This window comes from Python bivittatus, unplaced genomic scaffold, assembly GCF_059951505.1.
Source record: "Python bivittatus isolate LINGU-HERP-01145 unplaced genomic scaffold, Pbiv_v1 ctg000120_np1212, whole genome shotgun sequence".
Lineage (NCBI taxonomy): Eukaryota > Metazoa > Chordata > Lepidosauria > Squamata > Pythonidae > Python > Python bivittatus.
In genome coordinates this window covers 7,206,906-7,224,664 of record NW_028277037.1, presented here as the reverse complement: position 1 = coordinate 7,224,664, position 17,759 = coordinate 7,206,906, and the positions used below count along the sequence as shown (strand labels likewise).

The following is a 17,759-nucleotide window of genomic DNA, read 5'->3' as shown; positions in this document are numbered from 1 at the left end:
TTTTGGGAGGCACCTATGTGAATTACTACCTTGACAGACTCCATTTAGGGAAACCATATTTTTTGTGACAGATGTACAAGTGAGATATCAATATCTGTGGCAGATGGAATGTGGAAGTGAGACCTCCGAAGAGATCAATGACAATCTCCTGTTTCACCTTCTTTTTACTTTAATCTGCATTTCATAAAATCTCCATAATAATGTTTATATGAATAAGCATTTGAATATGTATTGTCGAAAGCTTTCACGGCCGGCATACGATGGCTGGTGTGGGTCTTCCAGGTGGCCGTGTTCTGGAAGTTTTGTTTCCTAACGTTTCGCCAGCATCTGTGACCGGCATCTTCAGAGGGCAGGAGCAAAGACAGGAGTTAACAACTCAATAGAAAAAACCCTGCCTAATCCCCAGGAAGATACACACGTATTCTGACACCAAAACAAGCAGCCACTTGTTAACCCAAACCCCACACCCCCCCACACCCCCACCACCACACACCCCCAATCCCCCCTTCAGATCTCTATAAATACCCACAAAAGGGCCACATCACCCTGGGCACAGAGAGAACTGCTCCTGTCTGTGCTCCTGTACTCTGAAGATGCCGGTCACAGGTGGTGGCAAAACGTTAGGAAACAAAACTTCAAGACCACGGCCACACAGCCCGGAAGACCCACACCAGCCAGCATTTGAATATGCATTTTCTCTCAAGATAGGCAATTTGAAATGTGGTTTTTTTGAGTCAATATCTGTGTGTGAAAAAGAATAGAAAGGAAAACATCTATACATCTGAACAGTGCATGATTTTGGGAGGAAGGGATCGATTATTATTTTAATGGGAGAGGTGTTTTTTTTTTAAAATAGAATTTTATATACAATTGTCCATCAAATATATGCAATAAGAAACTTTCAGATATACCTATACAGAGTACCAGCAGTAACATTACTACTGTTGGGTCATGGTCTTGTGGCTAAGCTGTAGAAAAGTGAAGTGTTACAAGCAAGAAACATTGCTTATAAAATATTGGTAGTTATGACAACACTCAGCAATCCATGAGCTGATTCTTAGGTTGAGTGTAATTTTAGTAGCATACATTCATTCATGTTTTAATAGGCACAGATTATTTATTTATTTAATGTTATTGGCCGCCCAACTCCAGTGGACTTTCCAGATATTGAAAGGAATTCCAAAATCATAACCAGAATTTTTTCAAAAAATATTTGGAAGTCCTGCTGGAAGCTGAAAAGTTAAAGGAAGACTTCATATAAATTAGGAAGAATGTACATGAGTATTGTAAAAGGCTGAAGTGAAATTATATTTTCTACCTTGGTTTCCAACATCAGTCCTGATCTGACACCTCATTATGGCTTAGTTTTTGCATATAAAATGATTGTGCAAATTCTTCCTTGTAAAATAATGTTAATGACAGATGTGATATTTTCAACCATCTAATAAGCTGCCATAAAGAAGACAGAAAGCAAGTGTGATTTATAGCTACTGAAGATAGGATCCAAATCTATAGGAAGAAGAAGTAGAGTAGATAAATGTTAGAAACAACTATGTGTCACCAAGGTATTTCAATCTGTTGCTCTCTGAGATATTTATGTAGAAAATGAATGAAGAGTTCTGGGAAATGTTCCACCCCTTGATTATCAGACGATGGCTGGTTTATACTTCATCTTCAGTTTTCTATGAATTCTATATTTCACAAGTTGCCTTCCTAGTATTTTGAGTAATAAGCAGTGCTTGATTTAGAAAACCCCAGCAAAAAGCAAATTACTGAAAAATGTCTCTCTAGCAGCCAATTTGCCTCGACCAGCCCATTTTGTGTGTGTATTTCCTGCACTGGAAAAATCTGAAAGAAGGACTGCTTGTAAAGCACCCGTCCATCTGTACGATTTCCATTATAGCAACGGCAGCGCTGCTCAGTGGGCTAACCAGCAGGATTTTAATAATGTGTTCAGAAAGAGGATAATAATGCAATGAGCTTCCATAGATATACACGATTCCAACAGGATCATAATATCCCTTTAAGAAGAGATAGCTTCCCTCCCCTCTTTATTCCCTTTCCCTCTTCGTGCTTTTATTTTAAACAGGCTACTGCTAAACTGGAAGAGAACTTCCCTTTACAAAACAAGCCCATCATAATATTCATCCTCCAGCTGTGCAACCATTGCCCCATACACTTCACATTGCAGAGATTTCAAAGCTACGAATCTCAGTACTCTCTACAGCCCAAGACGGGAATTAAAATCAGCTTCCAAGCCAAAATCCCAGCACCGGGGACTCGCATTTGTTATTCTTAGACTGGAATATTACAGACTGGGGACTGGAAATACAAGCCCACTAAAACCAGAGCAAAATGCAGAATCCCAGCCCCAGCTAAACTTTCCTTTTCCTCACTCCCTAAATATTTTCTCTTGTTAACAACCCAGAGACACTGAAAACTTCATTCTCTCCCCCTCACAGATTTTTTTTTTTTCCCAGCAGCAATGAAAAGTTAATAGCCTACCATTTTCTTTGCACTCTTCTGGAGGTTTAGCCTTTTTCGCCAGTCGTGGATCCAGCCATGATGTAGTCTTTGTGTTATGGCTGAAAAGAAAAGAGATCACCCTGATCAGACACATACTAAATGGAATCACGTTTATTCCTTCCGATACCAGTTGAAAAGGGGGGTGGGGGGTGGGAAGGAGTAGGGGAAGGGGAAGGGGAAGAGGTTAGCTGCACAAAATTGCAATCAATATATTTATTTGCTTACTGGTTCTAAGTAGACCTGGAGGAGGTGTAAGAGTAATTGTGCAAAGCAGCCTCTAATTTTGGCAGCCTCAGCTCCTTGTCCTCAAAGCAGCTATTTTTATTAAACACAACTAGAATTGTTGCCAAGCTAACCTAATTGAACATGCAGAACTCATCTAGGGCAAAAGGAATTTACAGCATTCTCCAACAAAATAGGGGTGCAGTCAACAGCCTTCTGTGCTCATTTGCTGGCATTGGGCTACAGAATTTGTTTTAATTCTAAAGAAAACAATCTTGTACATATAATTTCTGAATAGCCACAGTGACAGAAAGAGATGCAAACTGTTGTTGTTACAGCTTCTGTTTTCCTAAGTCAATGATTAATGACCCTCTGTTTTAGCAACTGTTATCTATTCCGTATTTCATTCAGCTCTGTTGATAAAAGTATATTTTGCGGATGGTGAAAAGAATCACATGGTTCATTTGACTGAACCTAAAATAGCAGCCCCCCACCCCACCCTTGAATAACCAATGAAACAAATTCTGGACTCGTATAAGATGGTTACACAAAGAGAGCAGCTTTGCAGATAAATAGACAAAACAACAACAACATATAAATAAAGTTACATGTCAAACTGTTTAGAAACACACATCCTTTTCACAGCCAAGTGAATGTAAGGACAGCTAAAAAAAAAAAAAGAATGACTACTTTTAGGATTGTAAACAAGGCAGAGAAATGGCTATTAGACTGTATCCAGTGATGGCTTTGTGGAAGCAGGAAGCACTTCAGTTCTTACATGGAAGAGAGACTAAACTATTCACCATCCTGTATTGCTTATCTCTAGGGATCCCCCAAAATGTGATTCTTCAAACTGGATATGATGTGGTAAGCTACAAAGGTTGGAAGAATTCGGAGAATTGGGTGTTCAAACTTATGCAAGAAAAGCACTTTTCCTTAGCACAAAGCCACTGTTGGATACAATTCATTCCTTCCAATTTTAAAAGACAGATTTTGTGTAACACATATCTTCTTTCCCTCTTCATACATCCAATAAAACTCTTTGGTAATGCACTTTTTATTTATTAAAGACATCCTAAGGGGCCACTCACTTGAATTGTTCACCTAAGAATGAATTATTAAAGTTTTTATTTATCCACCATTTGTTGACTACCTACCATTCATCTAAGTCTTTTTCTTTTAATAAAGGATCAAATAGCCCGTAAAAAGTCCAAACACGTTGATACTATTGATTGCTTTTCATGCCAGGAGCAGTGTGACACAGAGGATGTCACACAGATTTTAATTTTGACGGTACCTTCTCTTTTGACTTTGAAGTAGACCAATAGGTTACACTTTGTCTTTTGCAATTTCTAGTCTAGAATTTGAAATAAAATCCAAACTGCTGAATTTGGGAATGGAAAAAAATGCACAGGGTTGAGTTCAGGGTTAGCTATGATTAGAGCAAATCCACCCCTCCCAAAAAGTGAAACTTGCTTTAACTATGATTCATTGAAGTAGCCTGGATTTCAGTAGGACAGCCTGAATGAGCCTGGACATTAATTCTGTTTCATAAGAAATGTTTGCATTTCAAAAGATGCAGGAAAGTTATATATCCTGATCTCCATTATCTTCTTAATTGTCAGGAACTGATTTTACCTTGTGAGGATAAATTCTTTGAACCATTCTAGACATACAGAATGGAATGCTTGAACAATGATAATAATCTCTCCATTTAAAAAAATCTATCATGTCTGAAAGGCACAAGGATAAAACCTTGATTAAAGGTCATATTGTTAGTCCTATACAGGTATTACAAATGCAGAGCGTTAACTACCTGAATGTTCTGCATAACCCATGTTGTTCCAACCATGTCTTTCTTCTGCAGGCACGCCTGCTTTCAGCCTCACCTTATGCAGCACAGAAGTTCTTTTAGGAAAAATGGTATCTGCCTTGCTTCTGTACAAGCTAGGAGTCGCATTATGATGTCCCCATAAACTTTCTTCAGGATTTCAAAGCAACTAATCATAAATCTAATTTACATCAGCTCCAGTTGGGGCTGACCCATCAGGATCACTTTGATGTTGTCTGGAATTTCGGATAGTAGAAACTCAGCAACATGTAATGATCCACAAGTTCTCTATCCCTATTAGATACCATAACTCTATTTACTTAAATATAAGTCGCCATATAGTAAATATACTTGCATATAATGTTTAAAACCATTACAAAGTAAATTATCTGCTTTATCTCATTTGCATTTTTTTTAAAAGGTGCATCTTTTTGGGAGTCACCTGATGACAGAAAATGGGGCTTAGGCTACCATAAGGAATCAAGTGATATATATATCGCAGGATTGTTTTTATGTTTAGGTTTTAGAAGGGTTTTTTTTTAATCCTACCACTGGGAATGTAAAGGCTGGATTCTCCAAATTAGAATAAGAGAGATTTCCAATAAAATTTGGAAAAAAAAAAAAAAGGGTTTCCAATATTTTTACCCATGTACAATCCATAATACTGCATGGTCATCCATGATCGACTCCCTCCCAAACATAGACACACACAAAGCTCCCTGCTGAAAAAAAGGTAAGACATTTCTTCTACAGCAAAGAGCCGCATAAGCACTTATAACCTTATAGCGTCTCATTGCACTCACCTGCATTCTAATTCCAGACTGTGCTTTTTAAATTTAACCTTTATCAGTGCTCAAACTTCAATTACTGCAAACTCCCAAAATAGGAAAACCAAGAATTATTTTCTAAATGTCACCTTCTGCTCACCAAGTCATTGAAGGCCTTTATGTCATCCATGCAGTCATTCAAGTCAATCCATTCAAAGCATTCACTCAAGGCAAATTATCATTGGCAGAGAAGATAAATGGAAAAAGACAAGAGGAGAACCCAAAATGAGAGGATTATTTCAGTGCCGTTAACTTTTTATTTCCTAGCTAGCTACCATTTGGTCAGCCAAGAATCCAGTTGGTCTCATCACCAGAGAAACATTCAGTAAAACTCCATAACTAAATGCAGTAATTAGCTTGGAAAGAATATATTTATTTTATTAGAGGGCTGTTGCTACAATCAGAGAAGTAAACAAAACAAAACCTGAACTTATGGTATCTTCTTTCATGAAATCCCAGGAGCTGGTTAGAGCACTTAGAATTATTTATTGAACATCTCTAATGCACTTCCCAATTTTAAAACTCTATGGGAAAAGAGAATGATTATCATTACTGTTCAATCATTTATAATACTGTTATGTATTTTCAAATAACCAAGATAGGGAATCATCATCATTGTGCCCCAAAGCAATTCTACAATCAAATCATTATTTGATCAAAACATTCAAAGCGACACAATACTTTAAAAAGATGAATTTAAAAGCATTCACCTTGATACTGTTCCTTAAAGCAGAGAGAATGAGGACAAACTGGAATTCTACAAGGAATGCATTCAGATGTCAGGCCACATTCAAACCTTGTGTCTCTAATCAAAGGAAGGCTTCCACTATCTATGCCCTCCTATCACCCTTGCTTGAATGCAGTATTCATTGAATCCCATACTTAAAGTGATCGTGCCCAGGTAGTACAGGATCGTGCCCAGGTAGTACAGGAAAGGTGGACACCACTGTTGATTTTTTAAAATTATTATCAAAAGGGATGAGGTATGTGGAAGAGCAGGCTGTTGGTTTGCCATTGTCTGCTTCCTAGGGCTGAGAGAGGGTAACTGGCCTAGGTAACCCAGCTGGCTTCATGTCTAAGGCAGGACTAAAACTCACTAGTCCTCATGGGTTCCTTGTTTCTAGTCTGTCGCCTTAACTGTTGCATCAAACTGGCTGCCTCTGAATTTTCTTACTGGTGTTAATTATACATAACATAAATCATGAATATTCTGTAAATAATGAACAGACACAATTCAGAGACTCTCCTAAATTTTCCCCCGCTAAAGGCTGTTGCCTCAAAAATCTCAGAAATGTGCTTTGATCAATATGGCTGGTAGTCTTCATGACGATATGGCATAAAAATGTCTAGCTCTGACGATTTCATCATTTCTGGTGATTCCACTGCATTGCTAGACACACCCTCTCAGGCTTTGGAGGCTGGTAAAAGATAAACATGAAGCCTTAGTCCATCGTTGCTCCAGCATAACAGTAAACTGTAAACCCATGGATAATTCACTTAATGCAGAGTTTTCATCAAAACTTACACTGGAAACCAGTTAATTGTGGTAGCATTCCTCCCAAACATTGTGCTCAAATAATGGTTTCCATTTGATGTAAGGAAAATGAGGCAAAAGCTTTATCTTATACATCATTTGTAATACAGCAAGAGTTTAGACTATTTCAATTACTTAAAGTTATTCTGAATAAATATTTACTAAGATGTTTGATAAGTGGGTCTGCAAATATAAACTATTATAAACATTATATTTGACATGCATTAGAAGGAATGGACAGTTAAAACGACAGAAAAGCAGAAGTTAAAGGGATTAAAAAATTAAACCCAATAAAACTGAATTTAAGAGCCACTCAGATCTCAGGGAGAATCTCATTCCAGAGGGCAAGGGCTAAGACAAAGAACACACACTTCTGGAGTCCTGGTAGATGGTCCTGCTTGATTAAAGGAATCCAGAGCACTCCAACCAGATGTTTATATCAATAAACAACTGGCAAAATTGATCCCAGTAGTTACTTTTGATGGAACCTGAAGAAGCTGGTTTATGATTCCTCTTGGGTTTGTAGCTACTGCTTAAATAGGAAGAAGAGCTGTGGCCAGGAGGGCCTTTCCCCAGCTTTGATACATTAGAGATGGTAACATATGCTTTGATCACCATATTGTTGGATTACTGTAACACAATCTACCCAAGGCAGCCTTTGGAGATGAACAGGCCCAGAATGAACAGCTAGACTACTAGAAGGTCAGGCCTGCCATTTCATGATAATGGTTTTGAAATTGATGTACTAGTAGCCAGCAGGCTTCTGGGCCTAATTCAAAGAGCTTGTTATAATCTCCAAAGCCCTATATGGCATAGTCCTGGAATATATCAGGCCCTTCCTTGCCAAGATGGAATCTGCCTATCTGATGTGAAAGCTGAGAATTCCTCATCCTATGAGAAGAAAGTGAGAGATGAGTTAGATGGCAGGCTTTTTCTGTCACAATCGCCAAATTTGGGAATTTCCTTCCCAAGATGCTTGTGCTGTACTTTCCCTCCTGCCATTCTATTAAGTGGTTAAAGCAACTTTATTCCATTAAGCTTCTAACCCTGTTTAATTGTTATGAAGAATAATTCTGGGCTGGGCTGGTTAGTTTTAAGTTATTGTTTTTTTATATGAGTGCTTTGGTGGGTATCACCCAGAGTCTTTGGTTGGGATGAGTTGCAAGGGAGAATGAATTAAGGAATGCAGGAATGAAGCAGGATAGGATTCTAGTGGAAGAGGAATGAAAAGATCTATTTTTTGACTTTCCAGCATGGAGCCACCGCACCCAATTTGATGTCTCCATATTTTTTTATTTAGCTTCTGACAGAGCCTGCAGAAACTCAATGAATAAAAGACTGCTTAAGGTCTTCGTTATTTATCCAGTACTGAAGCTTTTCCCTAGACTTCCTTTGGTACTATGTGATCTAGGGCCAAACTACATGCTACCTGAATGAACTATTTGGCTGGATCCAGATTCAAGCACATCAACCTGAATGGTGGATTGACTTGACTTTCCCTTCCCCAATGGCAACCCAACTATCTGAATGGAGTTGACATAATGTTCAATTGGGGATGGGGGAGAGAAAAGGAAGAATTCCTAAATAGGTGGAGGGGATTTTCGAAAACTGTGTAGAAAAAGCTGCTACTTGATCTGGAGGGTTTCTAATTTTCTTACAGCAGCCACCCTACTTTCTTCAACAGAATCTGCCCATAGATGTTATAGCATTTCTTGACTGCCTACAAGATGAAGATGGATTAAGATTTTCTCCAGACTGGATGGATGTGATTACACTTAATCTCAAGGCATAAACCCTAAATAAAAATAAACCTTACATGGAAGCATGACCAATTCAAAATTAAAAACAGAAGGTTTTGATTTTCTCCTATGGTATAGAAAAAAAGAAAGGGGAAAGGTGTGCTCAACCCCAAGAGCTCACAGGCAGCTCCATGTAAAGCAAAAGGCAACACATTTTTCTGTTATAACAGAACTGGGCCTTTGTGTTAGCCTGCAAGTAACTCTCCTAATTATTGCAAATGGATTACTGTTTGAGTTGTGTATTAAAATAGGTTTCAAGAAGAAATACCTTGGAAAGGGAAAAATGAGTCTGCGGATAGGAGAATGTAGATATTAGATACACCCTTGTAATGATGATAAATCTTGCACCATTGTAAAAAAATGTATTTTGTATTGCTTTGATTAAACTGTTGAATGAGAATTTTCCCCCACCAAACGGCTGTTCATGGAAAGCATGTGGGTTCAAATGAAAATGATGAAAACAAAGACAAAAGTGATTTTGTATTCCTCGTGACATTTAACCAACAATAAACTAGTAGAAGTCAGAGCTTCACGGTGGGCAATGCTGCCTACCAGCAAACAAATCCTATGCAACCTTTCAGAAAGTGCGATCTCTTTTTATTTGATCGAGTGGAATTAGAGTGATCCAATTATTTTTGCACCAGACACTTTATGTGCTCTTGGGAAATCTGCAGGAAAATTGCGGGTGCTATTATGCATTTATTTGGGTAAGACGAATGCACATTCAGCTGATCCTTGGATAGGGGCCAGGGGTATAAAATAGAAACAATGAACAGAATGCCATGAAACTGATGAAGTGTATTAGAAAGGGGAGAACACGTTCCCTTGAAGTATTTGCAATTTAACCTCTATTACTATTTAATATGACTATGTAATGTATCTGGATGAGGAACATTCTCTGCCAGGCACAGATGGCTGATTCCAGAGTGTCCCTACCTGTCTCCACATCTCTGTACATATAGTTAATTGGCTTCACCAACAATCCCAGCAAAAGAATCCCCTTTGCATGGGCACAAACATGAGGGTATTTGGGACTTTGCAAAGCACCTCTTTCAAATGCTACGCACAGCTCTACCGTGTTATCTCAAACCATGCATTTTATAAGCTTCACATTTTTCAGTTTAAGATTTACCCATGGCAATACCTGCTTTTCGTTTATCACTGAATGATCTTATACTATAATTCTCCTCAGGGAAGGTGTTAAACAAATTTTTGATTTCATTCATTTGCCAAAGCCAGCAGTGCCTTCTCATGACGTGAGCACACAAGCACGTAAACAAAGAGTCAATTTAATGGAACTTCCATTATCATGCCAAAGTATGGAAAACATGAAAAAAGTAAATGTTCCACAAGCCAACAAAGATTGGGGGAGATGACATTTCCACATTTCATGATCATGGTCAGGCAGTTCAGCAGGTGCCTAAAACCAGAAGTGATACTTCTAAGCAGAATTCTAATAGACTTTTCTTCAACAAGATTTATTGAGAGGAATAGGATGGGGTTGCAAAAACTTCAGCGACTAAAGTCTTTCTCACTTATACCTATTTTATCCTTGCATACATTAGGGCAGATTTTTTTTTCTTTTCATGGATAATGGAGATCCTTATACTTAGCTGTTTGCATAACAGTCACCTGAATCAACAATTACAGTAGTAAGCAAGCAAGCAGTATACAGTATACTGTATGTGCATAGACATATGCACATGAACACATACATATACATAAACATGGAAAAAAAGGATTTGATTTCCATTTTTACTTTATAGTTGACACCTGGTAAGTCTTTGCATCTTTTATATAAGCAGCACAAGAGCATTCATCTTAATAAGGCCTACAGGAGAGAACTTCCTCATGCTCACTGCCTCATATTCCTTGCTGCTAAATAATGTTTCAACTCTACATAAATGGTTTAAGAGTATACTAGCCTATATAGTAATGCTAAAATTTAAATAATATAAATTAATAAGCTGTGTGGTCCAAAGGAACTCTCATCATATCTTACTTGTGTCTGGCTGTATCAGTAGAACACCTGAATTATATCATTCTTAGGACTAAATCCCACTGAATTCAGAGGGACCTTTTCAGCATATAGGAGGGAATTACTACCATTACCTCTCTTTCCAAAGGGTAGTACTTACTCAATAAAGTAGACTTCCCCTTTCTCTGTGTAAGCCATTTCCCAATTATCAGGCAATGGGCCCAGTTCATTGTTTTCTTCAAGTTTTGGCTGCTTTGTTACATCCATATCTTCTTTTACTTCTTCCGGTTGGCTATAAACGGGAGCAGGATAAGGCTGAGATGAAGTTTCACCTGAGACACCTGTACTCTTCTCTTCATGTTCACTTGACTCTGCATGAACAAAGACATGTGCATCATTTGTATGCTATTATTATTGTAGGTTTGCAGTACAGCATGCAAATATGACTGGGCTTCTGAATGGTATCTCCAGGTCATACTTGGTGGATATAAGCCAGTGGTGCCACATGGGCAAAAATAAAGATGTCAACATGGTTTGGGCTTTATAGTTATGAGCTTTAGCATGGACCAGAATAAAATAATACAATAATTACATGCTACTATTACTATCATAATCAATATTATCTTCCTTCCTTCCTTCCTTCCTTCCTTCCTTCCTTCCTTCCTTCCTTCCTTCCTTCCTTCCTTCCTTCCTTCCTTCCTTCCTTCCTTCCTTCCTTCCTTCCTTCCTTCCTGTCTCAAGGGGGCAAACATATCTAATACTCCTTCCTCCTCCTATTTTCCCCACGAAAACAACCCTGTGAGGTGGGTTGGGCTGATAGAGAGTGGCTGGCCCAAAGTCACCCAGCTGGTTTTTATGCCTAAGCGAGGCCTAGAACTCACCGCCTCCTGGTTTCTAGGCCAGCACCTTAACCACTACACCAAACCGGCTCTCAGTTGCATTTGTTTATCAGATGCCTTATATTCTGTACTTTTTCATAGAGTCCAAATTTTGAACAAGGGCCCAGTTGTGCTTCATATTAGTAGCTGAGAAACTGAGTTGGCTATAAAAAGTTGCACTGCACTTGAGATAGAGGTTTCCCTGGATGTGATTCAGTCTTAGTATGGTTGATGCCACAAAGGCAGTAGAGTTTGATTGAGTCTTATTGCTTTGTGAAGTGTGAACTCTCTTCCTAGATATTTGAAAATTCTCATTGGCTCAGTGGCTTGATTATTTATGTGCCATTTGTGGGTTTTAGTGACATTGCAAAATACCAGAATTTTAGTTTGATTATGGTTTATGACCGAATGTGCTTCCTTGTAGGGTTGGACTAAGTGCTCTCCTAAGACCAGCTTAGGTTAGAGACCATACTGTGGCATCATACACATAAAATAGAATGATTACAACAGTTAAACTGTTGCCAATTTAGGAACATCTATATCTAAATCCTGTAAATATTGACTAAAGAGTTTATGTATGGATCAGGCATTTTGTCACTGCCTGAAAGTAAGAAGGCAACATTTCTGAAGACAGTAGCAGTTGATTACCTTCTCTGGGAAAGCACCAGAGAATACCAGGACTATAGGCCAGACTGGAAATAAAAAACCTTCCTAAAGATCACATAACATACTGAGTTGTAAGCTAACCAAGCACTTTTTAGTCTAGCAAAGTGTTTCTCAACTTTGGCAACTTTAAGACCTTGCTGGCTGGGGAATTCTGGGAGTTGAAGTTCACAGTTCTTAAAGTTGCCAAGGTTGAGAAACCCTGGTCTAGCACATTGAACGAATCCAGCAGACAAATGAAAAAAGGTTTTTCCAACCCAATGCTGGTTGTTATAAAGAAAAAATATCAACTCCATAGAAAAGGTTTTCCTCCACTGGCTGGCATTTTTTCTTGTAAGTAGCAAGGGTAGTTGTTTTCCAAGAGAAGAGTGAACACAATAATGTTACAGTGTTCACAACTTTTTATCTAAATAAAATCTTCTTGGGATCATCTCTTTATATCATTATTTTTCTACAATCCTGGGGGATTTCCCTTGATATTTGCTTCATCGGTAATGATTTTGTGGTAAAGAGACTTTTGCAGGTAACTAACTCTTTACCACCTGAAGCTAGGTGTATGAAGACAAATCATATTTATCACAAAGAATTTTAGTCTCTAGAAAGGATTCACTTAAAAATGTTAACAATGTGACTGCCAGATATTCTGAGCCACAACATTTAAGACAAGCAAATCTTTCCATGGCTGAAAATGAGGTTCTAAATTAAGTCTTTCCTTTCTGTAACCAATGGAAACAGTCTTGCGTTTTTAGGTGACCTACTTTCAAAAATTAAGCTGCTTCTCAAAAGGGGGATAAAAGCACCGACATGAGTTTTATGAGAAAGATCTCACTGGAGAAGTTCAGACCTTCCACAAGGCATGGTTTCCACTCTCCAATCTGTCCAAAGGATTATGAATGTGGCTGGGTGATTAACTTCATTCCTGCTGACCACAGAATACTAAGAATAGCTCTGTGCTCCATCAGGACTCCCTCCAGCCAATGGGAGAATGCAAAAAATGATTGCAGATCCCTGCACTACAGCAGTTCCTGAAGTAACAAAAAATCCTTGTTAGTTCTACAAGGTAGACCAGATCAGATTGACTCTCCATGAAGACTAGAACTTTACATTATTGAGATAGGCCATACCAACAGAATCTTGCAAGTCTGCCTGTGTTTTTCCTTTCCTTCTTCTTATACTCCAGGGAATCAGAAGTGGCCAGTCTGAGTCTTTTACTAATACTATCCCACCCCCCTGGGCTTAATACATGCTTCAGAACCTGCTGTTGTCCTAATGGCTTCTGGATACCTTCTCCAAGGCCATCTCCATGGCTGCCTTTCTCCACACAAAAGGGAGAAAAAATCAACTTCAGCCCCATTTTTCTTTTAATCCATGAGGGGAAAGATGCTTGGCCATCAAGATGTTTAGAGCTGCAGTGACAGCATAACATTGTAGTTTTGGAGTTAGGTCCATTTTTTCAAGAGTTGCAATTAGGAGTTGCAGTGAATTTTTTTCCCCTCTCCCTCTGTGTTGGGATGGGAGGTACTGTGAATCAAAGTATGAAACAAACGGCTTATATAAATGGAGAATAACATTTTTATAGGAATTGTGAATCTAACTAACTAAGATCAGGTTCACTTATAAGATTACCTGAGGTGGGAAATGGGATAAGGCAAAATTTCCTATGAACTGAAATATAACTGCCCAACTCTATGGAGTAGCAGTGTTGCAATCTGAACAATGGAATCACGTGTTTCCGTATTCATACCTACGCCATACCAGCTTTAATAAGGGTGTGCATGGTTTGGGTTTGGTCTTCATGTGACTTATTGTCAGGATCTACGCAAGCCAGAACCTTCATTTGTTTTCTTATTGCTTTTACTTTTATTGCTAAGTATATATCAATGGGTGAATAGTGGAATGGTGGGAATGTTATTTTAAATCGCTTGCTTGACCTGCCATAAAAAAGGGGGAGAGGAGGCCAGGTGTTGTTATCTTTATCTTGAAACAAGCATCCAAGGCCAAGAGGTGTGAGAGCCGGGGCAAGGCGCGAAGAGTTTCAAGCGGGAAAGAAAAGCTGGGGGGGGGGGATTTGGGCTTAAAAGGACAAGGGTTTGCTTTGTAGAATTAGACTCAACAAACTATGATGCTGTACGCTTCTCCTGAATAAAGAAATCTCTGATGGAACTTTTGGACTCCAGAGGATTTACTGAACTTTGGGATTGAGTGTGCAGACTCTGACACTTGTAGATGTTAGATGCTCTGAATCAGCACCCCAGCTTGTTCTTGGTCCTCTTTAAATATCTATCTATCTTCATCCTCAAATCTTCAATGCAGAAAAGTTCCAGTTATTGGGCAAACATTAGGTTGATGTTTATTCAGAGTCATCTACATCAAAGTTCAGATGATTGTTCATCTTGACAACCAAGCAACGAACAGAAATAAGCTATGCAGACCTACTATATCTAGATACTGGGAAGATGGCAATGACCCAACATACAGTATGCTTTGCATGCATCTTCAGTTAAAAAGTTGATGAGAAAGACTTTTAAGGCAGAGAGATTAAGATCCAAATTATGCACTATTTCTGAATAAAATTGAGAAAAATCTAGCTGACAAAGCACTGAAAGGAAGAACATGCAGCTAATCAACCAAGTCTCGAGAGAGAGAGAGAGAGAGCAAATGAAAATTTCTAGACATTTCCCTTTGTTCTGTCTGGAGTATCAATTAAAACAAAATTGTATCATGACTGATCATGAGGTATTATCATTTTTTTCTTTTCATTCTGTCCCACTGTTGGTTTAAAGAGGGATTAATAGAATATGTTTTGTAAGAAATTGAAAAAAAAAAGCTGCTTCAGACTAGTTTGGGTACTGAAAAGCTGCCTTTTGAATGGAAAATGAGACTTCTGCCACTTTTAATTTTAAAGATAATCCTAAGTATGAGAATAATTGTTTGGCTGCTATAGTTTAATGCTCGGTTCATTAATACAATTTTTGCATGATAGGTACAAATAAATTTCAAATAAATTGAACGACACCTTATAGCTGTCCTCCCCTCCTGTCCCACAAGAGACAAGTTGAGCCACTTATGGGTGATTCAAAGAGGATCATTCAAAGGGGAATATGCCAGATTTAGGGAATTCAAAGGGAAATGTATCAACTTTGCTACCATTTCTGATTGCTGCCCCTTTGACATGCCCACCTGGCTACTATTCCCATCTGTTTATTATAGACCAGCTTCTCTTACTTGCCACTGCCACTAAATTATCAGTTGCTCACTTATCCATCAATCCTGCAACTAACTCCACTCATTACTTCCTCCAAACTACTATCCTTTTAAAATAACGCCTGTTGTCTTCTGGTTAAGTGGTTGTTGTGGTTGATTTAATTCCATATGACACTGGCACTAAAGGGCTAGTGTAGCAATGGGAACAGAAGACCAGCGAACATAGCTTATGTAATTACACTTGGGTCCAACTCAAGGAAAGCTTTAACGAGCTTCAGTGCCAACCAACTAAGTTTCAGCAACTGTGACTTATTGCTAATGGTTGTAGGTTATCATTGTTTTCCTTTTTCACTGGAGTTCCATGTGGGCAGAAGGAAAAAAGGCAATTACTGCACAGCAATGAAGATAGAAAAAAATTGAGTACAAAGAGAGAAGCAGAGAAGGGAGGAATGGAAATGAAAGGTATAAATGGGAATGATAGAATAAACACATAAGAGGTCAACGATCATGGACTAAGGATGAGTTCTCTGAGTAGTGTTCCCTGGATAACTTGATATAGTACAAAAATGAGTCAACTGCATCCTAAATCCTCTCTCAGATCTTCCATCCTGTCAATGTTTTTTTGGTGCTCATCTGCTCACAATACTTGGCGTCGACCAAACATGCACATACACATAACCTTTCCATCATTCTCTTCCTCCATTGAGCACTTCTTCCATTCTGTCTTTCCCTCTTTCTTTCTACTTCTTACATTCCATGTCTAGGAGATGCCAATGGATGGGTAAAGGTGTAAAACTCCCAAACGGCAACAAGAATTCCAAATACGTGCAAGCAGCATTCAAACGCCTTTCAGAGCTGAGATAAAAGCCGTCCCTTTTCCCGCCCAGCTGTTCTGTGGTAAATGCAAACATCTGCTATTAATGAAGAGAAATGCAATTACCAGCAACCTTGTAACTATTATTTTTCTCTCATAGGTGTTAGCTAACAAAACCACTCTAATTTTAAAAAGGTGTCACACCATACAGAATATTATTCAATGATATTTAATCCCTGTAACGTGAAAGATGGCCAAATGATCTCAATTTTCCTTGTTGCATTAGCTTCTGGCTTTGAATCACCTACCATGTCCTCAAATTTAACTTGCCCTTAAGAAATACATAATTAAAAGAACATTTCCATATTCTCAGGCAACAACTTAATGAATTTCCTATAATTTAGAAAAAAAAGAAAAAAAAGAACAGAAACATCAATCTACTCTTGTTTTATTTAGGCTTAATTGTTAATGTTATCCATTAACAATCTGCTCCAATATTTTTAGATATAATTATTTATCAATTTAGGAATTAGCTGGGTGCAGTTGGGAAGATTTGTAAAAGAATACAGTCTGGAAGAAGAATGGAAGACATTATACTTTATAGAAATAAGTTATGTTTTAATGTAATTTTTTATATTCTAAATTATATATCACTTTAAAACTGAGTTTGGTATCTTTCTAGCTGCAGATATGGATCCAATAACATTCCTGTGCATAAAAAATACCAGAAACATAAGTTATGAATAATACAACAGACTTTCATCCCACTTTGAACTGCATAGTACTGTAGTTATACAATTTCTTTAAAAATCCACCATGCTGGGCTTTAATTATTTTAAAGCATAATTTCCATGACTGACTATAGTATTTTGCTCCATATGCCTACTGAAGCAAAGGTTTAATAGTGAAATTACAAAAGGACCTTTGTGAATACATTTTTGAAGTCAGGTCTGACTCATAACAGGAACAGTGGAATAGTAGATTGACAAACGTCTTTTTGTGCATGACCTGTGGGAAGGACGTTGTAATGGGACAAGTTGATATTATGCAGAGGACAATGTAGAATCAGAGATAAGGAGTGAAGTACAGTTTGCCTGTTTTTCCTGTGCCCCAAATTTAGCCTGCTATCCACCACTATCAGCAAATTCTGTTTAGGCTATAAAACATTCTTAGTGAGTAGCCTACTGGTCGCTTACAATTCCTGCCTGGCATGAGAAGTTGGCAGGAACAATTGGGGTGGCCTGTTTTCTAATCTGTCTGGTTGTCTGTGTCTGAGCAGCCTTCCAGGTGCTCCTTCTGCCTTTCTGTTTCTTCTGATTTCTCTTGCTAACACCCACTAAGAACTTTTTGATTCTGTCTACTTTCTCAGAAATCTCTATTAATCTCAGTAAGATTGTTGTGACTGCTTGAAGTAAGTAAACAGTAGGCAGCAATGGTGTGTGCTGTTTGTTCAGCAGGACATAAGGATTTGGCTCTTAAGGGT

The 17,759-nt window shown here is 38.3% G+C and overlaps 1 protein-coding gene across 13 annotated transcripts in view; it reads right to left on the bottom strand.

Moving 5' to 3' along the window:
* Window positions 1–17,759, bottom strand: part of MAGI2 (membrane associated guanylate kinase, WW and PDZ domain containing 2) — a 659,127-nt gene that overhangs the window by 202,935 nt on the left and 438,433 nt on the right. For all 13 annotated transcript variants that reach the window (XM_088134918.1, XM_088134917.1, XM_088134920.1 and 10 more), the window contains 2 exons: window positions 10,878–11,088; window positions 2,506–2,585 (listed from right to left, as the gene is read on the bottom strand). In XM_088134918.1, the coding sequence (XP_087991044.1) occupies window positions 2,506–2,585; window positions 10,878–11,088 (291 nt within the window). The remainder of the gene's footprint in view (window positions 1–2,505; window positions 2,586–10,877; window positions 11,089–17,759) is intronic.